Source organism: Carassius carassius, chromosome 47 (genome assembly GCF_963082965.1).
Source record: "Carassius carassius chromosome 47, fCarCar2.1, whole genome shotgun sequence".
NCBI classification, from domain to species: Eukaryota; Metazoa; Chordata; class Actinopteri; order Cypriniformes; family Cyprinidae; genus Carassius; species Carassius carassius.
Window position 1 is genome coordinate 14216235 of NC_081801.1, and position 23719 is coordinate 14239953.

The window sequence follows — 23719 nt, forward strand, 5'->3', positions numbered from 1 at the left end:
AAGTAGTGCGAATTGGTTACCATCCGCTGTGAGGGAGAAACATCACTCGTGCCAACTGCGTCATGTACAGTATGCGTGCGTGCTGCCCTCGTGTGCTTACGTGCTGTATGACATCACGCGCGTGAAAGCGACCCGCGGGGATACAGCGCCCTCGTGAAGGTTAAGGATTCTCAATCGTACAGTCGTGGCCAAAAGTTTTGAGAATTACATAAATATTAGTTTTCAAAAAGTTTTCTGTGATGTACTGAAATATAATTACAAGCACTTCATACGTTTCAAAGGCTTTTATCGACAATTACATGACATTTATGCAAAGAGTCAGTCTGCAATTCGACTGGGCATGCTCTCAATCAACTTCTGGGCCAAATCCTGACTGATAGCAGCCCATTCTTTCATAATCACTTCTTAGAGTTTGTCAGAATTATTGGGTTTTTGTTTGTCCACCCGCCTCTTGAGGATTGACCACAAGTTCTCAATGGGATTAAGATCTGGGGAGTTTCCAGGCCATGGACCCAAAATTTCAACATTCTGGTCCCCGAGCCACTTAGTTATCACTTTTGCCTTATGGCACGGTGCTCCATCGTGCTGGAAAATGCATTGTTCTTCACCAAACTGTTGTTGGATTGTTGAAGAAGTTGCTGTTGGAGGGTGTTTTGATACCATTCTTTATTCATGGCTGTGTTTTTGGGCAAAATTGTGAGTGAGCCCACTCCCTTGGATGAGAAGCAACCCCACACATGAATGTTGTCAGGATGCTTTACTGTTGGCATGACGCAGGACTGATGGTAGCGCTCACCTTTTCTTCTCCGGACAAGCCTTTTTCCAGATGCCCCAAACAATCGGAAAGGGGCTTCATCGGAGAATATGAATTTGCCCCAGTCCTCAGCAGTCCATTCACTAAACTTTCTGCAGAAGATCAATCTGTCCCTGATGTTTTTTTTTGGAGAGAAGTGGCTTCTTTGCTGCCCTTCTTGACACCAGGCCATCTTCCAAAAGTCTTGGCCTCACTGTGCGTGCAGATGCGCTCACACCTGCCTGCTGCCATTCCTGAGCAAGCTCTGCACTGGTGGCACTCCGATCCCGCAGCTGAATCCTCTTTAGGAGTCTGCCATTCTAACCCAATCAGCCTGACATAATGATCTCCAGCCTTGTGCTCGTCAACGTTCTCACCTGAGTTAACAAGACGTTTACTGAAATGATCTCAGCAGGTCTTTTATTTTATTAAGTTTATTAAAAAAATAAAATAAAGTTCTTAAAATTTAACACTAAAATATGTGTCCTTTACTGCATATGAAAGTGGTCTGGGTCAAGAAGTAATCTTTTTTAATGCTTTTAAACACGTGTCACACTGTAAAGGTGACGATTTTTTGGGGTTTCTCAGATATTTGAAATTTAAGACAGATGGTTTCAGCTGAAAAAAGGTCATTTGAAAAAAGTCTTTTAGGATGGGAAAATTGGTACAGCATTGACTTTGATTTACTGCTGATTTTTTATCCTGTGGGGAGACATTATTATATTCCTATGACAAATGATATATTCTGAAACTGTGCCAAGCCATTATTCCCATTATTATACCAACCATTATGTCATTATTTGGCTACAGTAATTATTTTGTATTACAAAGTGCCCCATATTCAGCATATTTGAAAGAGGTAGTACATTAATGTCTCTGATTTAGACAGATACCTTATTTAAATATTACTGGGGTCCACTGCTAACAATTTCTAATTGGGCTCTCTGACTGTATATTGGTCTAAGCCGTCTTATTAAAAATTACTTTTAAACATTATGATTGGCTCCCTTGACCTGTGGGCAGATCATGCAACATCAAATTTTCCCTTTTATTATTGCAAAACGAAAAAAAAAAACGGTTGTTGCAATTACATCTTCCTCCTTCCAGAAACTAAGCTCTTTCTTTTTTATCACATTGACTTTAAGTTTTATGCTGTTATGTTTGTCAGCAGTGGATGATCAACTCTGTTACCATATATATATATATATTGTAAATAAATAACAAAGTAACATATTCATATATTCACATTTGTATAAATATCAGCATTGCCTTTCTTTCTGAAAAAGCACATTGTAGTTTGATTTGACCTAGAGATCAAATAGAATCTCAGCATATTAAATGTGTGCAATTTATATTACTATGCACACAGACAAAATAATAATAATAAATTAAGCCAGCATTAACAGTTAATCACTGTCCTAATACCAGTATATTATCTTTAATAGAGTAATAAAGTTAAGTAGTCGCAGGTGAGTAGGTGCTTTGATGAAAATCGTTCAGTATCTGGGCGGGAGGCGTGTGTTCCCGCAGGCGTTGCCGCTCCTATAAAAACCACACACACAAAAAAATCTGATTTTCACTCCACTGCTACAGAAAGCCGTCCGTGCCGCGCACTGAACAGACTGCTACACTTCAAACACACTCCAAACACACTCCACACAGACCGTCAGCATGCCGATCCAGGTAAGACCTGTAGATGGACATCCAGAGACCGCACTGGCGTTAGCCTTGCGCGTGACCTAGGAACTATTTTCACCGCGCGACGCCTAAGATAAACTCATTAGATGCTTCTGGGATATTGTGGCGGCCGTGGGTGCTTTTGTTAGGCGCATTTCATAAGCATTTTTACAAGCACGGGTTGTTTTTTGCTGTGTCTGTGATGTTACGCAAGCATACTGAGATTTTTGTTTCGATTTTGTTTTCCTGATACTTATTCAAATACGATCAGTTAAAGTCGCAAAGTGAAGGGAGTTAACTATTTCCTCGTAGGCCTGACGCACAACGCGAGTTAAGCGGTACAACTAGTACGATTTCATGAAACCTTTGATTAGAACGAGAGCACTTTCTGTAAAGCCGCGCGCTTTCTGTAAAGATGAGTGGTTCATGATTCGTATGACCGCACAGTTCTGTTAAAATAAGATTATTAGGATACTGAACTAATATACGCACCGAGAAGAAAAGCAGTTTTTTTTTGGTGCACTTATCCAACAACCACAACATTATTAACTAAACAATATAACGAAGACTTTCATACATTAGCAAGACAAATTCATCAGCAGACACCAGCGTGAACACATGACAAAACATAAATATTACTTTAGGTATTTATGACCAAAAATGACGAGAAAAGAAAATAAATCCTAAATATTTAACATTAGGCTACATGCTCATTAAAGTATCCCTGTACATAATTTAAAAGTAAATAAATAAATATTTTTGTTTATGGTAAATATTTATTATTAACGGAGTTTGTGATGTTAATCATAATTTAGTCCCAAAATATCTACTTTAGTTGGTTTCTGAAAAAAATAAATACTAGTTTGATAAAATCTACCCTGTTGGAAATAGTACCGTGTTTTTAAAAAGAGCAGCTATGATTGCCAGAACTAAGACAAATGCTAGCAACATTTGTATATTTATGTATTCAAATTACATGTGGAGTAAAAATGTATGTTTAATGAACTCTCTTCATATTTATATACCAAAGTACTAAAATGTATTATCTTCCTTTTATAATATACTGGCAACCACCATAAAAACACAAGTGGTTTTAAAGAAGCCACATGATGATGAATAAAAGCTCATCGTAAGTAGATGTAACATAAACCCTCTCTGGAAATTATCGGATTACTTGCGTATTCTTTTTCACTTCCAAGGACTGTACATTTAACAGAAATGATGTGTTAGATCTTACAGTTGATCAGGTTTTTGTACATGTTTATCATCTTTTTTTTTTAAATAGTATTTTTATATTATAATTGTCTCTTCAACAATTAAAGACTATTAAATGACATCACTTTTTTTTTTGCTGGAGAATTGCCCAAATCTATTCAATTCAATAATATTTTGTTTGGCAGGTCTATAAACATCATTTTGTTGTTGTATAGGAGTACCAGGTTCTTGTTGAGCATGAGTCATGACAGTTTCCAAGCATAAGGTTTCCAAGATCACAAGAATCATTCAGCCAATCAAGTGTGTCCAAACCTTTCTTTCTTTCTCTCTAAGATGACAGCACATGATGTGAAACTGGATAGTTTCCTGGAATGGTTGTTGTCATCTGAGCTTGTTTATGTTGCTGTGGAAATGAATTGACTCACTAATACATAATGGATTAAGACCTGAAACGGTTTGATCAGTTTTATGCGTTTCCTGCTGCATTATTCATGCTGCTGCTTCATTTTCTTCAGGTTGGTCAACGTCTTCCCGATGTTTTGGTCTACGAGGGAAACCCAGAGAATAGCATCTCAGTGGCCGAACTCTTCAAGGGCAAAAAAGGGGTGCTTTTTGGTGTTCCAGGAGCGTTCACACCTGGATGTTCAAAGGTATCAACATGGGATCTTCTGGCATTAAACCGTAACAAGTCTTTTTAATCTCAAGCTAATTTGGGGGGGGGGGGGATAACAAAAATACATCGTTAACTTCAACCAAAGCTTAAAGATCTACCACATTAAAACATAACATGTACTGTGGCTCAGTACATCAGTAATAATTTTAATTGTTTTGCAATGCATCATCACAAGCTATACAAATACTGTATAGCTATACGCATTTTAGTAATGGCCAAGCCTGAACTGAGACACTCATTTTGTCCCTGAAAAAGACCTCTATAAAGTTTGTGAAAGAAGTGTAATAAATCTCATCTGTATGAGAATGCAAGCAAGTCTTGTTTGTCTTTATTCACTTGTTTTCTCAGACTCATCTCCCAGGGTTCATACAGAAGGCTGGGGATTTAAGGGCCAAAGGTGTGGATGAGATCGCATGTGTGTCTGTTAATGATGTGTTTGTCATGTCTGCCTGGGGAAAGGAGAACGGAGCAGATGGCAAGGTGGGAAAACTCTCCGCCCGTAATTAACCTGTTTTTTACTAGAACAATGTCTAATTTGTCTCTTTAAGGGTTTAGAAAGACTGGAATTATCTAATTCGTTGTTACACGGTTGATTTATTATAGGTTCGGATGCTGGCTGATCCCACAGGAGTGTTCACAAAGGTGACGCTTGCTTTTGAAGCACCTTCATCCATTGAAATATAACTGAATTAAATGTTATTTTAGTTCAAATGCAGTCCCTGTCTGAGATGTATAGATCTTCTAAACCTCTCTTTCTCTATACAGGCTGTGGATCTCTTCCTGAACAATGATCACTTGTTCGAGGTGCTTGGAAACCTGAGGTCTCAAAGGTGAGCTGACTGTCTTTCTGAACAAAACATGTCCCTCAGTCATGATTATGATATCTACTTTATCTCGCAACATGGAAATGCATGATTTTCTGGGAATGTGCAAGTCTTCTGAATCATTAGCTGCTCAAAAAAAAAATTAATGCAATAAACCGTAAAACTGTTTGCACTAAACCAATGTGTTTTGAGGTAAAACGGTACATTTAAAATGATAAGAAAACCGTTTGTACTATCAAGCAGCATAATGTTTTATACAGCTAGAATAACTGGAAGTGGATGAAACGGGAAGCCTTCCAAATGGCCACAATCACATTTACGTAAAAAAAATATGGGATGGTTCTCAAAGTACATGTTGTAGCTAAACTTTCATTTTCAAGTGGAACTGACAATTTTGACTTCTCAATTGCCTCTGCTGATTCTACTGTAAATGTGCAGGTATGCCATGCTGATTGAAGATGGAGTGGTCCGGAAGCTCAGCGTGGAGCCTGATGGGAAAGGCCTGACCTGCAGCTTGGCTCCAAACTTTCTCAGTGAGATTTAAGAGTTAGTGTGTACAGTCTGTCACTCTCATCATAGACCAATTATCATTTCAAAAACATGGAAACAGGAAATTCCAAACAATGAACAACACTATTGCATATACTGTGGGGAAACCCATGTGAGGAACTAACTTGTTTACTCGAAGCAATACTTCATTGCTAAACCTACAGTATACTGGTTACCAAAGCAACAATAAACCTTTTCCTCATGACTAAATCCAGTTTGGTGTGTTTTTTTTTTTTTTTGAAGCACTTCATACTTCAAGTATAATAGATGTAAAACAATATGCTGGTGCCCCATGGTGCAAATAGCATTTATATTATAATAATGAAAAGGGTCGTATGGATTTCCTTCTCAGCTGTAATTCACAGTAAAATTATTCACTCTTACAGTCTAGTACATAAAAATCATGGTTAATATTTTACAAAACAAGCATTGAACAGGTACAACTAACGGAAAATTTAGGGGAGAATTTTTTTTTACAATTTACATAGTGGGGAGTAAATGGTGTTGGTGCCTTCCAGAGGTTTTTTTTTTTTTTTCCTATTAAAAAATCTTAAATTGACAACTTTTAAACAAAAAAAAGAACCCCCAAAAATACGGAGAAAAAAAAAACTAGCATTTATTTTGGCTGGGAAGAATCAGGAAGACCCCTAACGAAAACTCTTCATTTGACGAATGCAACATCTGGGATCTTTCCTTGTGCCTACAAAAAAATAAAATAAAAATTCAATAAAGGACAAAAGACAGTCATAAATGCAGGACACATGAGCATTTTTTACAGTGTACCTTAAGGCCAGTGAAGATCTGAGCAGCCCTTTCAAAATCCCATTCGTTGTCTTGTAGGCACCTGAAAAAACAAAGTCTGCAAGTCAAGACAGTTCTGACCTTGACAAGCTATCCAGCTTTATATGAATCTAGCAGAACAAATATCTAGCAAAAGCCATAATAAACCTGTATTTTAGTCCTTACTTCTGAGACCATTCTAGGTTCATGCCAGACTTGAGGGAGAAGGCAGCAAGCATTTCCTGTTGAGGGGCAGACAGAGTGGGCACAGGGCTGCTGGACGGTGTGGGGGCTGGAGCAACAAACGCACGCCGAATTTCCTCCGTAGTGGCATTTCGAACAAAGAGCTGATCATTCACAATGCACAGGCTGAAGAGTTGAAAATAAATGTTACAATGATGAGACCAATGGCACATTAAGCAAAATAAATGTTCATACGTGAGATCATACCCAGTATTTCCAGCAGGAACAGCGATGAACACCCGGGAGAAGGCTCTGAACGAGTCTCGGGATTTGCCATCTACTTATTAAAAAAAAAGAGAAAATTATGTTCCAGGTCACAAACCTCTTTCAGTTCAGAGTAAACTACTGATTTAGAATCGTTTTAGATGAAACTCACTCTCTTTGAAAACTCCACTGACTGTAAATGCCAACAATGTAGCCTGCAGACAACACCGATGTTATAAGAACCGCAAACCTGAACGTGAAATATGCAACCAGCAACCCACAAATTTGACTCACTGTGTAGGTGTTGACGTCTACGATCAAGGAGGCGACGTCATGTTGAGTTTTGGGGAGTTCGTTCAGGAAAGCCACAACATTTAACCTTGTGTGTTTCATCAGACGAAACCGTGTAGCTGAAAGAAAACGGCACAACTCAAACAATTCAGGACCCAATTTAATACTAAATACACAGTGAAATTTTGCAGGCCAAATCCAAACATGCGATTGTGCCTTAATGTTGCAAAAACTAACAAATTAGAAGACAACAGAAGCTTGATTTAGATTATTAAATAACTTACTGGGGTCATCTTTCATACGTCTGATATTGCGACTGTCTTTCTGATAATCGCCTAAACTACTTCTGCAGACAAAAGGATTGAGAAAAACAAGGAAATGTTAGCAGACCATGTGGAAGAAATATCAGATCATACTGCTCAGTACAAGTCAATGGTGGTGATGCTGACTGGATGATCGAGGAGAGAGAAGGTATACTGTACTTTGAAGGGTTCTGCAGGGTGAAGGGAATGCTGAGGGAGAAAGCTGCCCCATCATGATAGGCATCCAGTAGGGGCTGTCTGTCTCCGGAGTCATATATGCTGTAATACCTGGAGGGTGAGACAGATACATGAACACTGATCTGAATGTTTTAGTTTAACTGTTGTATAAAGACCAAATAATACATACTGTTGCAGGAAGCAAAGGATGATGTTCTTGATTTCTTCAGAGCAGAAGTAGCTAGCCTGTGTTTGAAGTAAAACAGAAGTTAAGACTGAAAGCTAAAAATGGGCATCTCAAAGTGGGGAAAAAAAACTTGAGCAAACCTTGCAGGGGGGAAGAGTCGCAGGAGCAACTTCCAAATCAAAAACAATGGGAGGTGGAAGGTCGTGTCCATCCTGTGGTTTAAACAATAAACAGACAAATAATGAATCTAATAAATAATTAAGCCAAAGAGCGAGTGTGATTACATATTCACTTCTTATGGTTAACAACAATTTTTGGTCTAAAGCTAATAATGTTACACCGACAGATGAACACTGTGGATTTCCTACCAGTCTGAGCAGCTTAGGGAATCGTTCCCGAATGGCACTGTCCAAAAATCACAAAGACAAAACAAGAGAGACAACGACGTTAATAAGCACTGCACACGTGCCAATGAAACAGTCCCACACAAACACTCAAAAACTTAAATCAGGCCATCTTATGTATGGGACAAACAGGTAAAGAGTATTGCTTACAGATAATTATCAATCAGGCCTGAGATATTGTAAAACTGAGGATTTACACATTTTAGACATTACAGTTCAAAAGTTTGGGGTCGGTAGGATTTTTATTTTATTTTTATGTATACTCACCAAGGCTGCTTTTATTTAATCAAATCTATAGTAAAAACAGTAATATTGTGAAATATTACTACAATTATCTTAAAATAATTTCCTATTTGAACACATTTCAAATTGTAATTAATTCCTTTGAAGACTGGAGTAACGATGCTGAAAATTCAGCTTTGACATCAGTGTCACATGATCCTTCAGAAATCATTCTGATATACTGATTTGGTGCTTAAGAAACATGTCTTATCAATGTTGGAAACAGTTGTGCTGCTTTAAATATATGTGAAAACCTTTATACAATTTTTTAGGAGTCTTTGATGAAACGAAAATTCGAAAGAACACCATTTAGTAGAATTAGAACTTTTTACTAACATGATAAATGTATCACTCAATTTAATGAGCTTTCTGAATACCAACGTAAAGTATACATTTCTTAATTATCTTAGTGACACCAAACATTTGAAGAGTAGTGTAACCGTTTAAACAAACACCATTCTTTTCATTTGAACAAACAGTGAAGGTTTGCTGAATACTTGATCAAGTTTGTTTTGTAGGGCATCAGAGCCATGGTAACAATGAGCCAATCACAGCGCTGTTCATTCTCCCTCCCTCCCCCCGGCACAGTACTTACCCAATCACAATACTCACCACCGGTGCCCCCTACAGGCCGAAACACAGACCCACGCAGGCTGGCAAGGGATGGGGGCAGTGGGGTGTTGTGAGGTGTAGAGTTTGGTGAACATTCACACCATCAATCAATCAATCAGTCAGTCAGTTTTATTAATTTTTTAGCACATTTAAGAAGTGTATTCATTGGAAGGGGAGAGTTTGATAGAATTCATTGAGATCTGACACCCTGTAATCACACTGGTGGTTCTTACGGTATAATCTCAATGGGGCTCTTGTATTATTATTATTTTATTTTTTTAAACAGACAGCATCAGGCATTAGCTTATAGCCTGACAAATGTTGGCATGGTGAGTTGTTAAAGCTTAAAGTGAAAAACTGTTCATTGATTGCTTTAACAGTTAAGGGGAAAAGTTCAAAATTAAAATAAATACATTTAGTTCTAATAATAGAAAATAACAGTATGTGGGGGGGCACTAAAAACTTATGGATGAACCACAGAGAAGACAGTAAAAGAATAGCAATTCAGTGAGAAACCAAACTAAAAGAGTGCGAGTTAATAAAATCAGGATCAGAAAAAAAAGGGCAAAGAATAAACTTGGAAGAACACATATGTTGAACCCCGAGCTTCTGAACAGATCATAAAACGATTAAAATAAATGAGAGCTATAAAAGGTGTATGGGTTACTCACCCTACTTTATTTGGACCCTACTATTAAATTTAAGAACAGTAGGGTATTCATTCAAACAATTAATTAAAGCTTAATTTGAGCCCAGACACCTTCTGTTTCTATTTCTTATTTAGTCTGATTTGTAGTTGAGCTTATTTTATACTGAAATTAATATTCAAAAACTTGTTTGTGATCCTCCTAAAGTATTTTCTTCTCAATGTTTTGTCTTTGCTGAAATGACGATCTGATGTTTTTCTTCCAAAGTGCTCTAGGACAAGGATCGTGAAAATGGTCAGATTGACCACTGAACTATCCTCCACCTTGGTTTCAATACAGAAACAGAGAGAGAGAATTGCCTCTACTCTCACTTTTCATTTTGCACCGTGAAGCAAAGCTCACGTTTCTGAGGAGTGCTTGGCTCAAGGTTTCTCTTAAAAACCTCCCTTCTCCTTCCCCACCCGTGGCATCTCCTTACAGACAGCTCATCTTCTTCCTTGAATGGTCTTCTTCATCTTCAAGACGTTGGCTGTGGCCAGTTTTGCGGCTGTGCCTGCCTTAGGTTGTCCCAGATTCAAAAGTTGGGATCTTACCCGTCGTTGACTAACCAGCCTCTCACTGGCCAAACAGCATCAGCAGTACTTCAGGTGTTAGACATGTACAGGGCGGGTGGAGGGAGGAGGGTGCCAGCATTTTAGACAGGTGGAGCACAAATGTACTTAACAGAGCATCATCTCCAATGGTTGTTCTGTCCTTGTACGCCAACTTATTCATTTGCATTCTGGGAGGTCACATGCAGAAGCTGCTGCTTAAACTTAATTTAACTAATGAAGTATTAGCTTATGAGATTTACAATAAGCTTTAGAAAAACCAATTGCCGTGTTCTGTGCAAAAAGCTACAGGGCCAACAGTAAAGGGACAGAAAAGAAGGTCAGAAAAAAGCAAGAATGAAGTACAGCAGTAATGGAAACCATAAAGACCCAGAGGTGTTGACAAACTTATGCTCCTTACTGGACTGCCACTGGAACTCAAACAAGTAAATATCATTATCACATGCCTGATGATTGAACTAGTGGAAAATAATGAAAATGAATACACCTGCATATTACAGACAGGCTTGAATGATCACTACTTTAGCATTTAAATCACTCGTAGTGGGAGTTACCTGAGATGGGATTATTCTTTTTCTTTAGAACAACATACAGTGATTAGGGGCAATTAAGAACACATTGTTCTCAATTGTGATAATATGTTACAAAAAGGACACTTTGTACTAAGAATGTCCTTACAAATGTCACATCAGACTCTCTCCTGCCAGGGAATTACTGTTTCTCCAGAACAAAAGCAAAGTGAATATCAACTCACAAATCTGAAACATTCAACACACTATATAAATATATGTGTCTGTCTTTAATGGAGATATAATGATTGCCATGTTTTCTAGGCGTCTTTACACACTGGTTATAGAGCCATCAACACCCCCTCTCAGTGTTGTTGTTGTTGTTGTTTAACTGAACTACATGGGGTGTGTCATTGCATATTGCATGCATTCCTGTGCATGTGTGCACTAACATGCAAAACTTTTCTTTTTCAGGCCTGAAAGATACTCTACTCAAGTACGTGAACGGAGATGTTTGTGCGAGCCTGATTTTGTATTGCTGGACAAAATGCAGTTCATAACGCAACGCATGTATGCATTACATTCTAATGTACTTTACCGAAAATCAATCGGATTATTATCTATAGTTTTAAGAGGCTTGTTACTGCCAAGTAATATAAGAATATATGATTGGAAGTCCTGCACTTGGGATTTGTGTACTTGTGTATAGTATTTTTCTGGCAATAAGCGGCAGAGAAGACTAACCTGACAAAGTCAGCCTGGTTCTTGTAGTGTCCACATAATGGATTTCCTTCCAATGAGAGGTCGACCAGCTTCAGACCCTTCAGTTTATCAAGTTCTCTCTCTGTCTTCAGCTACAAGATGACACAATGTCATGACATGACTGAAAAACTTACAGGAAACAGTAAATCTACAGGTGTCCGGGAGCATAAACGTACCTCATTATGTGACAGATTGAGAATCTTCAAGTTGGGGACTTTGTTGACAATATCTGCCAAGTCATCGAGCCTGTACAACCGGTTGTTGCTCAGGTTCAGACAAACCAGCTGTGAAAGGAAAAGTTTTTGGATCACACCTATAGAGTTAAACATTAATGTACACTAATGTTAAAAAGTTTGGTAAGGGATTGTAAGATTTTTAATGCTTTCAAAAGAAGACTCATTCTCACTAAGGCTGCATTTATTTGTTAAAAAACACAGTAAAACAGTAATACTTTGAAAAATTATTGCAATTTAAAATATCTGTTTTCTATTGTTAGATATTTTAAAATTTATTCCTGTGATCGCAAAGCTGAATTTTCAGCATCGTTACTCTTCAGAAGTCATTCTAAAATGCTGATTTGCTGCTGAAAAAATATTTAATTACCAAAACAGTTCCTTAATGCTCCTTAATATACATTTAATACTCTGTTAAAGCTCAAAAGAACAGCATTTATTTGAAATAGAAATCATTACATTCTAAATGTCTTTAATGTCACGGTTTCACAATTTAACGTGTCCTTGCGGAATAAAATTATTAACTTATTTTTCATTTATTATTTTTCATTTCAAAAATAAATTGGACCCAAACCTTTTAAAACAGTGCGATTTTTTTTAAATGTACATTTTAAGGCATTACATCATTCGAGTAAAATATAACGTACCTCAGGAATGTTCTCCTCAATTATTTTGATAACCGCCAACATGGAGTTCCTCCGATTCAAAGTGACTTCAATATTTTGAGAAACCAAATCTGCCAGGAAAGAACAACAAACATTTGAGCCATGCCCTACAACAAGCCAAACAGAATAACTGTTTTCATTAGGAGAAAGATGACTGGATGAAATTCTAACCTGGATCGACTCTGATGTTGTTCAGATCCAGAGCCTGCTGCGACCCATCAAAGCGCTTGGCCATGCATTGCTGCAGAAGACAGTCAGTTATTAGCCATTAATGAAATAAACTAAAACATCCTCTTAAAGGCTCCTGCAAGTAACACTCACTCACCTTCAAATGCTCCAGATCTGCGGCCTTCAGATCAGTGTAGATCAAAGTAGGAGGTGGGCAGCTGTTCATTAGAACAGTCACCTATCCAACCAACAGATTGACACTAAATTACAAACTCAAACACAGGGTTAAACTAGAAATTCTTAAATACGTACATAAAAAGATTAATACTTTAGAAAAATATCATTAGAACGATGAAAAAATACCTTTTTTTTACCATCTTTCAGTGTTTATGATGAATCAAATATACTGAATATTACCTTATATCCATCTTTGTCTGTTATTTTTCGTGACGCTTTAAACAAAGCATTAGCAGTCGTGGAGTCATCAACATAAAACTCGGCCTTATTGCCATCAGTGTGATACTACGAGGAAAAAAAGACAAGACGGAAAAGATTCAGCAATATGACAAACATTGAAGCTTTTCTATAGGCATGTTGAGGTAATGCTTTTTAGTGTAGACTTACATGAACGGCATGAAATGTTGTGGAACTGGCGCTCTGAAGTGAAGACAAAAGCCAATCTTTGTCATATTTCTTCCCGAAAGGAATCTGTGGCCAGATACAAATACAATCAAAATGTAATATTCCGATAAGGTCACAAACAATTTAAATTAAAGCCTTAAACATTAATAACTGCTTTATTGATGTGCTATTAAGGTTTAAAGCACTAACAGTCATTTTAAACCAGTTCTTGCGGCTTCCATCAGAACCACCTCCACCATTTCTGCCTCCATATCGATTGCCACCTCTATCTTCATTTCCACCTCCGTTGCCATTGCCTCCGCCACGTCCTTTGCGATTGCGTTCCTCACGGCGATTCTGTGGCCGGCCATATGGGTTGCTGAAAACAAGCATTAGCAAAATCTTGACTGCTGTACCTCAACAATTAAATAAGAAAATAAGAGTAATTATGTCCCAAAGTGCTTACAATCTGCGCTGGGAGCCCATGTCTTGAGGACCATCTGACATGGTCACATCTCCATCATCATCCTGAAGTCTGGACCAAGCACCAGGGGCTCCTCCTCCTCCTCCACCACCACGACCACCTCGATGCCTCGGTCGAGAAAACTGATCGCTGTACAGGGGGGCTCTGAAAGGGCCTCTGCCTTTACGATTACGGTGCTTTGGTCCACCAACACGATCATCATGCTCTGATAGATGGAAGCCGAAAGAGTCAGAGGTGTGACTATTACACACTACTTCGAAAGAGACTGTCAGGGTACCTGCAGGATTTTTTTAATCAAATGAAAGACTTTAAGACCTTTTTGACACCTGCACAAATAAAATTAATACCGTACGAGCGGGGTAGAGCAATGTCTATGGTTACATACTAAACAATGACTGTACAAATCTGAATGTACAGTTCAGATACAGGTTTTCACATAAAAGAATAGTTTTATAAAATGGTAAACATCCCATTTCAACCATTAAACCAGATTTAAGAAAATTGATGAGTCAAAAGTGTCAATTATATTAAACAATTACACTGCAAAAAAAAAACAAGGTACTTAGTACTTTTGTCTTGGTTTTGTAAAATGGCTTATAACAAATCTCTATTTCTGAAGATAACATTTTTTATAATTTTCTAAATTTTTGCTTAAAACTAAAAATAACAAATCCGCAAGTGGGGTAATAAAAATAAACTTAATTCACAGGCAAAGCAATGACATTGTTCTTGCCCCTTTGGCAGATATTTTTCCTTGTTTTAAGCAAAAACTAACTAAATTTTTTTGTTAAAAATTTTAAGAAATGCATTTTTGCAGTGAATTAGCAATCGATTATTAACAGCATATAAATAGATCTTAGTGTCTTTTAATTGTTTAGATTTTTATAATGCATCAGCATGTGTTTGTGGCATAAAATGGGTCGATTTTCACACTGGTCCGAACAGAAACAGCAGACAGGCTTACTGAAAAATGCAAATTCATTCTTTGCCATTAAGAGGCGCTTTTGGAACAGCAGAAATATAGCTGTTTCCCAGCAATGCTGGCTGCACAGTACACACTAGAGGATTTTAAGGCTGATTTTAAGGCCGATTTGCATTTCTGAAAGATTGGGAGGCATGAAAAAATGCCAGGAAAGCAGAATACATTGCCCGTATTCTTTGTTATACTTTGCTTTTAACTGTGAAACAGAACACGTGCCAGGAGAGCCAACTGACAACAATTACTGTATTTTTCGGACTATAAGTCACAGCTGAGTATAAGTCGCATCAGTCCAAAAATACGCCATGACGAGAAAAAAAAAAAAAACATAAGTCGCACTGGACTATAAGTCGCATTTATTTAGAACCAAGAGAAAGCATTACCGTCTACAGCCGCGAGAGGGCGTTCTGTTTTCAGTGGTAGACTACAAGAGCACTGAGCAGCATAGAGCGCCCTCTCGCGGCTGTACACGGTAATGTTTGCTCTTGGTTCATTTCTCTCGGTTCACGTCAAATTAATTTTGATAAATAAGTCGCATCTGACTATAAGTCGCAGGACCAGCCAAACGAAGGAAAAAAAGTGCGACTTATAGTCCGGAAAATACGGTATTCTCTATTTTTTTTATCTTCTCTAGTCACATTTGATATCGCGAGTGTCCATGATATCTAGAGTCACTATAAAATCGTTCCTACAATCATCAACTGTGTGGTCTCGCAGTTTGCTGGAATCATCTAGTGTGTGTGTTCAGAAGACTATAAGACTAACAATCAGTTAAAAAAGTCTAGTGTGCAGCCAGCATAACACCGGACTCTGAAACATGCTGCACTCGTGTTCATTTAATGAAATCATAGCCTTCTGAAGTTTAATCGTCACATTAAGACGCACATGCCGCTTCATGCACAAAAATACAGTTTTGGTCAAAAGTTTTGGCAGTGACATGAATTTATTTTTTTCAAAGTTTGCTGCTTCAGTATTTGTGGATTACTTTTCCATGTTTCTATGCTATACAGAAAAAAATTGATAAGCATATTTTAAGTTTTAAAGGATTTTATTGGCAAAGAAATATAATGAGTCAATATTTACAGTGTTGACCCTTGTTCTTCATAAACTCCACAATTCGCTCCGACATGCTGAATATTTGCTTCTGGGCCAAATCCTGACTGATGGTGATCCATTCTTGCCTTAATAGTTCTCGGAGTTGATCACAATTTGTGGGTTTCTGCTTGTTCAATCTCCTTTTGAGGACTGACCACAGGTTCTATATGGGACTGAGATTCGGGGAGTTGCCTGGCCATGGATCCAAAATTTAAATTGAATGATCTCCAAGCCACTTCTTCATCACTCTTGCTTTGTGATATTGTGCTCCAACATTCTGGACAATGCATGGATCATCCCCAAATTTTTCGTTGGAAGTCGCTGCTCTTTCAGGACGTTTTGATACCATTCTTTATTCAGGGCAGGGTTTATGTGCAGAATTATGAGAGAGCTCCATCCCCCATACAAAAAGTATTCTCGTCGCTTCATAATGTTACGGTTGAACCACTGTTGGCATATGGACTATTCTGCTAATGCTTTTCATACTTTTCTGGACCTTGACAGTGTTACTTACTTGGCAGTCTATGGGACAGTCACAAACCTCCCGGTTTTCATCCAAAATATCTTAAATTGTGTTCCGAAGACGAACGAAGCTTTTACAGGTTTGGGACGACGTGGAGGTAAGCAAGTGATTAATGACAACATTTTCACTTTGGGGAGGAGTATGCCTTTGAGCAGCAAACTTTGCAAAACACAAAATTTACGTCACTGCCTAAACTTCTGGCCATGACTGTAACGTGTTAGTCTGAAAAACAATGAAGGAAATAAAGCTCCTCTGAGGTTATTTTATACACAAATATATCTTGATATCACAGCTTCAGGTTGGTCAATCTCAACACATTCACCATGTGGTCAGCTCACCTCGATCAATTTCCATTTGTTTCTCAATCTTTCACAAAATCACAAAGTATAACATAATATTCGGTAAAATCAGTTGAATAATGCGTTTGTCTGAACTAACAGCTAACATCGTGCACCTACAAAAACAAAAGCTAGCTAGCTAACGTAGATGTTAACGTTACTTATGTAAATTATAGATTAGCGTTAAACTATGACAGACCACACAGAGTTAGAAAACGGTATTTGAGATGCAATAAGATTGTGAATAATCTGAATTAAACATTATTAATGTCAAAGAATTTAAATGTCTGTGAGCGCTTTCGCCAACGGCTCAAACTTACCACTATAGTAGCGCGAGTCGTCCGCTGCCGCCATCTTTGAAGAAGGCTTTAACGCGACTTTAAAATTTAAAATACAGGATCCCCAGTCGCTGTTTTCTTTTTTAATAACACAAAGCCGAGAGAAATTAAGATAAACGCCTCGTAAGCTTGCCAGATCGGAAGATTCTGTCTGCCAGTGTTTTGTGTGAGAACAACGTCTCAAACGCAGCTGCGCCACATTCTTCTTCTAATGGCCAGTGGGGTGTTTTCACGTCACGTCACTATTGCCTCCTAGTGTTGGACAGTAAGATTACAACACAGTGACTGAGCATTTTACTTTAATGTCCGATTTATTCAATAAACAAAAAAGCATTTAAAAAAAACATACGAAGGAAAAGGAAAAGTTGCAAATTCTTCCTTTCATAATAATTTACTGATATGATCAAAATCTCTATGCAACGAATATAGCGGATATACTAGTAAATCTTTGGTTACAGCGAACAAATACGCATGAACCACTAATATAATTTAATTAAATAAATATAAAAAACAAAACAACACCATATCTTTTCATATTAGGATTAATATTCCATGAATATTATTGTATACAGTAGCAGTAATGATAGTAATTATTATAAATATTTATAATAATACTAGTAACATTTGTTTTCCCCAAATCAATGATACTTCAATGTCCTCTAATTATTTTTCATAATATGTAACATGCTTCTCTCAAACAAATTTTTTTTTTTTGCATTTTCGGCTTTCGAATAACTTTTAAACTAATTAAACAAATAATTTAATACCCTTAGAAGTTTTGAACTAATTAAACAAATAATTTAATATCCCTAGAAGTTGAGTGGAACTGCTTAGCCATGTTAAAGATTGTGAGAACATCACAATGCAGAGGAAAGCATTTGATTGAAATGGAAGTGTTGACACATTTTACACACTTAGTTACAGTTTACATGCAAAATAGATATTGTAACAGAACCACAGACCAGATTAAAGCATGGCAGGACTTTTAAGTCCTATAGTAAGTAATCAGCTAAAGGAGAACAAAAGCAGCAGAGCAGGAATTTCTCTTTAGCTGGATATCAGCTCCATGAGGTAAAGTTTCCAGATGCATCTGAAAAATTCTTAAGGTAATTCTCATTGCATTGCAAAAGGAATGTCTCAAATATGCTAGCTAGGAGTCATATAATGTGCTCTAATGTAACAGAATGCATGTGCGTTTATGGTGGCACCATGTGCGTTTATGGTGGCTCCAGTGTTTTAAGCTCAGAGCCTCATCCAGGGTCCATGCCTTTGTCTAAGCCTTGCCTCGCAGTCTGAGGACTGCGCTTGGGTGGTTTCTTCATCTTGAGTCCCATTTCCCATTCCTGCTGCCCTCTGCTCATGATCAGGGTCCTCCTCACTCAAACTGGTCTCTGCAATATGAGGAGCCTTAAGGAAAATGGGACCTTCATCTATAGAGGAGTCCTGAGCTGTTGAAGGAAATATTAACCAGTGGTCATCAAGAATGGGCTTGTTCTATAAACTACATCGCAGTTTGGGGTCCAGATTTTTTTTTTAAAGAAATTAAAACATGAATTCAGCAAGGGCACATTAAACTGAAATCAGTGATATTTGATATCAATTGATAAAGTGGCATTAAATATGTTACAAAATATTTCTATTTCTTATAAATGCTCTTCTGTGGACTTTTTATTTATCAAAGAATACAGAGAAGCTGTATTTTAAAAAATATTAAGAAGCACATCTCTTTTCAAAATTGATCATATTAGGAAATGTTTCTTGAGCACAAAATCAGCACATTTAAATTATTTCTGAAGGAAATATATTCAAAAATAAGTTGTTTTTATATAACTGTAATAATATTTTACAATATTAATAATGAACTATATTTTATTTTCATTAACAGAATTTTCATAAACATTTTAAAAGTCTTACAGACCCCAAAGTGGTCTTATTCTATTCTTTAAAGTTTAAAGTTCATATTTTTACCAGCTTCATCCTCCTGCAGATGATCCTCTGTCCCAATCGCACTAGGAGTGTCTAACTCACCTGCACAAACAGACATGATTTGTATGATTCTTCATTGACATAAATCACTGCATTTATTTGGCATAGAATGTGAATATAATCTGAAATGTTCTGCCTGAGATTTCCTGGGTTTCCCACTGGATAGATCTCAGGAGTCAGACTTTGAGCCTCACTGTAATTTCCTCTGCATTTGGTTTTGACCTCCTCCAGTGGTGCAGTTATATAAGCACCAAGGATATTCCCACCACCGACCTGAGTTCGATCCCCATATGGATCATAACAATAATACACAGATCTACTGCATCAGTTTAATCAATTTCCTACTTGTCTCACCTTTGTTTCGACTGGTTCGTTGTGGTGGATCTGCCAGTTCACTGTTATCTCCTCCATACTTCATGACTGGGGGACAGTGGAAAAATTGTATAGTAGTGACTGATCTGTTTGCTTGAAATGATCATGTGTGAGTGGTTGTGGTTTCTTACTAGGAGTGCTGGCAGATGAGTGCATGCTTTTCCGTGCTTCTACCCTCCTCTGCTGAAGACGCGTCGAGTCTCCCATCATCACCTATGTATGTAAACAGACATCATCCAGTGGAAACGTGACAGCATGAAGGTTAAATAAATTCGACAGATGGCCTTACCTTCACTCTGACCTGCTCGGGGGGATAGAGCCCTCCCCAGATGAACTGCAAGTAACTGAAAAGCACAATGACACTGAGGAAGGTGAAGTTACTCGCCACCCCAACAATTGCAGACATCACAGGGAAATTATGCAGGAGGTATCTGTAGCAAAAGAGAAGAGAATTACAGGATGGTCATGAGGAAAGTCTTGAGCTGAGAAGCATTACTTGACGGAACATGAATAGTAAAATAAACCAATAAAACTAAACCATTGCAAATACCTAATGCCAGTGAAGAAGGCATGGATCCTGAGCTGGGTAGAATAAATCTGGACCCTGCGGGACTGAATCTCAATCACAGCGCCAACGGCAGGCTGGTACTGTGGAGGACAGGTCAATATAATGCATGATTTTTATTAATACAAATTTTTGAAATGTATGATACCCAGATATGTACTCTTGACATGAATAATCTGAAAAATGTCAGTGACATGTTTCAGTGTCATAGCTCATATTTTATAAACTTACTAGGTCGGATTTGAAATCTGGAAAGAACTCCACCTCGATGAGCTGTTTCTGCTCAGACACACCTGTGAGCAGGAGGGGTGAGAACAGCAGCGTGCTCATGGTCTGCAGCAGATTAGAACGGTAGTGCAGCATTGTCTGATGGGGAAAAAACAAAACAAGACACAAGAAATATGAGCAAAACACCCATTTACAGACAGGTGTTGTAATATAAAAGGTTGACTGTAGGTCCATAAACATCAAATGTGAATCTAAATCAGACTGAAGATGGACAACACATTCCACACTACCAGAGATTTGAGTGCATCTAAAAGTGTGTAAGATTTTGTTTTAAAGACATTTTTTACGCTGCAGTTATTTAATCAAAACTACAGTTTTGATAATTGATTATAGGGGATAATTGATTGTGCATGCACAATTTCCCTATTTTTATATTTAGATTACATTTGCCATTACCTAAAGCTCACTAAACGTTAACAGAAATAATGTTAAAAAACACAAATAATTGAATGTTAAATCATTACCAAATCTCAAAATGAATACCCATTTTTCATATTGTACATTTTCATGTTGTGATACCGAAGTCCACTTTAAGCACTTATTAGAACAGGTTATTGGTATAATTTAATATTATTTAAATTACTGTTATGTTTATGTCTACACAACCATAACGACAATGAAATTTGTGGGAGCTGTCTGCACTCACAGAGCGGGACACCGACTGAACGACGGTCCCATCAGTGGTATAGCAAAACATTTTAACCATGAACATGCCAAGCTGTGCGTTAACTGGAGATTCAGGCATTTCCAGCTCCAGAGAGATCCTGTAGGCCTGACCAGGCATCATCACCTACCAGAAACAGTCAAGCCAATACACTAAGCTGTAAATATGAACAAAAATTAATTTTTATACTCCGTGTTCATACATCAGTTATGTAAGTATTACAATTTTCTTGTGCATCATTAATGGGCTTGTTAGATAATGTTTACAGCAAAGGCTATTCACTGTGTGTATATTTAGCTAATGCCGAAAGAACCTTTAAAAACATGTCTATAATTAGTGTAATTAATTATAATTTGATTACAATTATAATTTGTTTACCTGGTTTCTTCCATTCTTCAAGAGTGAGACATTAGCCATGGGGAAAGAACAGAGGACTGAATCTGAAGCATCGCAATCTGTCCTGTAAGACAAGAAACGGAGGGGAGAGGAATCAACCACAAAGCGAATTCCAGTAATGCCTTCAACAGTATTTGTTCATTGGACCAAACTAATGAAGAATTCAGTCATGTGCAAATAGGCCGTTGTAAAAAACAATACGGGGACGTTCCCGATCAGCCCTGACGTGTCTGTACCTGTAATAAAAGTGTACTGGTGTGGAGAAGCTGACACTGGGCATGTAGGAATAGTAGAAGCTTCCATACAGGAACATTGAGACCCACAGAAGAAGCACCAGGACACAGAACAGGATGGCAGCCCTAAGAAGCGTCCTGCGAGCTCTCAGCAGAGTTACTGCTGCCACATCCTGGAGCCAAAGCAGTAACGGTCCCATTGCTGCTCCCATAGCCAGCAGTCCTTCGGTGTCACGTCCAGACGTGGGTCCTCTGATGTCACGCTGCCTGCTCGTCAGCCCTCCCACTGCAGGCAAAGGAGTCTTTCCCTCTTTACTCATCCAAACCTCCTCACACGCTATCCAATAATATATCCATCACAACATCTAATAATTCTTCTAATCTAAAGTCAGAATGAATGGTTTGAAAATATAGGGATCAGTTAAAAGCTCATAACACAAATCTGACCAAAGGCACATTTGGATCTAGCTCTAATTCTAGTTTCTTATCTGACGATTTAAATGTGCTTTTCCAGCTTTCTTCCATTATTGTCGATGCATTCACAGAGAGCCCTAAAAAAGCAATGAAAAAAAATTAAACACATTCATTATATTATAATTGCAAAATAACTCCAATAATATACACAAACATTAATTAGCACATTTGTACTTTTTTAAGATGAAGACATGACAAAATTAAATACAAATCATATTGTACTGTGCACTGTATACTTGCATGCTCAGAAAACAAACGCTTTTTTTTTTTTAAAGTTTATGCACATTTTTATATTCTTATATAGTTTTAAATACATAAAAAACACACACACGTCCTCTATGAAGCAGAAACTTTAATTCATTAATTGTAATTATTACAGCATAATGCATTTTTTGTACATTTGACAGTCATACACGAATAAAGCAAAACGATAATACGGTAAAATATGAAAGAATTAAACAACAGAATAAAAAGATGTGCGTGTAATTTCAGTTTATCCTTTAACAGTTAACGTTACATACAACTGTATCTTTAAAATGATACCATACTGGTGCCTACCTGTCTTCATTCCGCAGTTTACATTATGCTGTTGTTTTTATCTGTTAAGTACATAATATTGAAACATAAACCTCAAACTCACCTTCTTTAATTCGAATAAACGCCATGGACAAATAAATTTTAATGCTTCAGAATAACGTTACAACTCCAGTGGACCGACCCCTTTCACTTCCTTTCCTCTGTTATGTGCTAGTGACGCATAATTTATGCATTTTAAGGAAGAGCAATTGATCTACAAATCATATTTAATCAAAAACCAAAACTACTGTTCCTCACTTTCTTTCTACAGATCAGAGAAAAACAACTATCCGTTTAACACAGTGGCGCCGCTGCTGGTGTGATAGAAACACGCGTACGGCAACAGAAGAGGTACAAAATATACTGTTCGACGCGTTTGCGTTTCTGCATCGGTGCTGCCCATGTAGTGTTGCAATTTATTCATTTGTTTGCTTACAGAAAATCGGTTTTGATTAAAAAGAAAATGATTTTATCAAATGCTTTTTAGCAAAATAAATTTTTTATTGCAAGAAAAGAAACATTACCACAATGAAAGTAAAAAAAATAAAATATATATGAAAAAATCAAAAACAGAAACAAGTAACAATGGCGCCTTAACCAGTTAAAAAACATAAAGAATAATCATAATTCTCAAGAAACCTGTTATTCTTATTGTTATCAGTAATTAACAACGATGGAAATTTCAGAAAAAAACAAATTCTTGAGATTTTTTTATTAATCAATTAATTAATACATTTTGTGAGGTTATTTTTTATTTAAAATGTAACACACGCACACAAAAAAACATCAATATACAATAGAACGGCCACTGCGAGAAAAAAAATATATATACAGTACAGACCAAAAGTTTGGAAACATTACTATTTTTAATGTTTTTGAAAGAAGTTTCTTCTGCTCATCAAGCCTGCATTTATTTGATCAAAAATACAGAAAAAACAGTAATATTGTCAAATATTATTACAACTTAAAATAATAGTTT

The 23719-nt window shown here is 37.3% G+C and overlaps 3 protein-coding genes across 5 annotated transcripts; 1 reads left to right on the top strand and 2 right to left on the bottom strand.

The window, feature by feature from the left end:
• Positions 1–2305: 2305 nt before the first annotated feature.
• LOC132130069 (peroxiredoxin-5, mitochondrial-like) lies at positions 2306–5941 on the top strand. Its single transcript, XM_059541691.1, has 6 exons — positions 2306–2476; positions 4201–4335; positions 4707–4838; positions 4962–5000; positions 5124–5188; positions 5621–5941. Exons 1-6 carry the CDS (start codon positions 2465–2467, stop codon positions 5724–5726), a joined length of 489 nt encoding a protein of 162 aa, XP_059397674.1. The 5' UTR covers positions 2306–2464; the 3' UTR covers positions 5727–5941.
• A 425-nt stretch (positions 5942–6366) lies between these two features.
• Positions 6367–17431, bottom strand: LOC132130670 (nuclear RNA export factor 1-like). 2 transcript variants are annotated; one of them, XM_059542447.1, is made up of 21 exons: positions 17169–17431; positions 13896–14118; positions 13640–13808; positions 13433–13516; positions 13226–13330; positions 12966–13046; positions 12812–12881; positions 12623–12711; positions 11919–12026; positions 11725–11834; positions 8284–8320; positions 8056–8127; positions 7919–7974; positions 7732–7839; positions 7534–7595; positions 7253–7368; positions 7131–7173; positions 6962–7034; positions 6698–6880; positions 6515–6575; positions 6367–6431 (listed from the first exon to the last, which is right to left on the bottom strand). In XM_059542447.1, the coding sequence occupies exons 1-21, from the start codon at positions 17200–17202 to the stop codon at positions 6393–6395; spliced, it is 1923 nt and encodes a 640-aa protein (XP_059398430.1). In that variant the 5' UTR covers positions 17203–17431; the 3' UTR covers positions 6367–6392. The 2 variants fall into 2 exon arrangements, with proteins under 2 accessions (XP_059398430.1, XP_059398431.1); XM_059542448.1 differs by having other exon boundaries at positions 6962–7031; positions 17169–17426.
• Positions 17432–18400: 969 nt separating this feature from the next.
• Positions 18401–22868, bottom strand: LOC132130673 (seipin-like). 2 transcript variants are annotated; one of them, XM_059542453.1, is made up of 11 exons: positions 22805–22868; positions 21694–22241; positions 21440–21521; positions 21044–21187; positions 20341–20475; positions 20095–20192; positions 19834–19975; positions 19676–19757; positions 19527–19592; positions 19155–19214; positions 18401–18577 (listed from the first exon to the last, which is right to left on the bottom strand). In XM_059542453.1, the coding sequence occupies exons 2-11, from the start codon at positions 22008–22010 to the stop codon at positions 18429–18431; spliced, it is 1275 nt and encodes a 424-aa protein (XP_059398436.1). In that variant the 5' UTR covers positions 22011–22241; positions 22805–22868; the 3' UTR covers positions 18401–18428. The 2 variants fall into 2 exon arrangements, with proteins under 2 accessions (XP_059398436.1, XP_059398435.1); XM_059542452.1 differs by having other exon boundaries at positions 18401–18634.
• Positions 22869–23719: the final 851 nt, after the last annotated feature.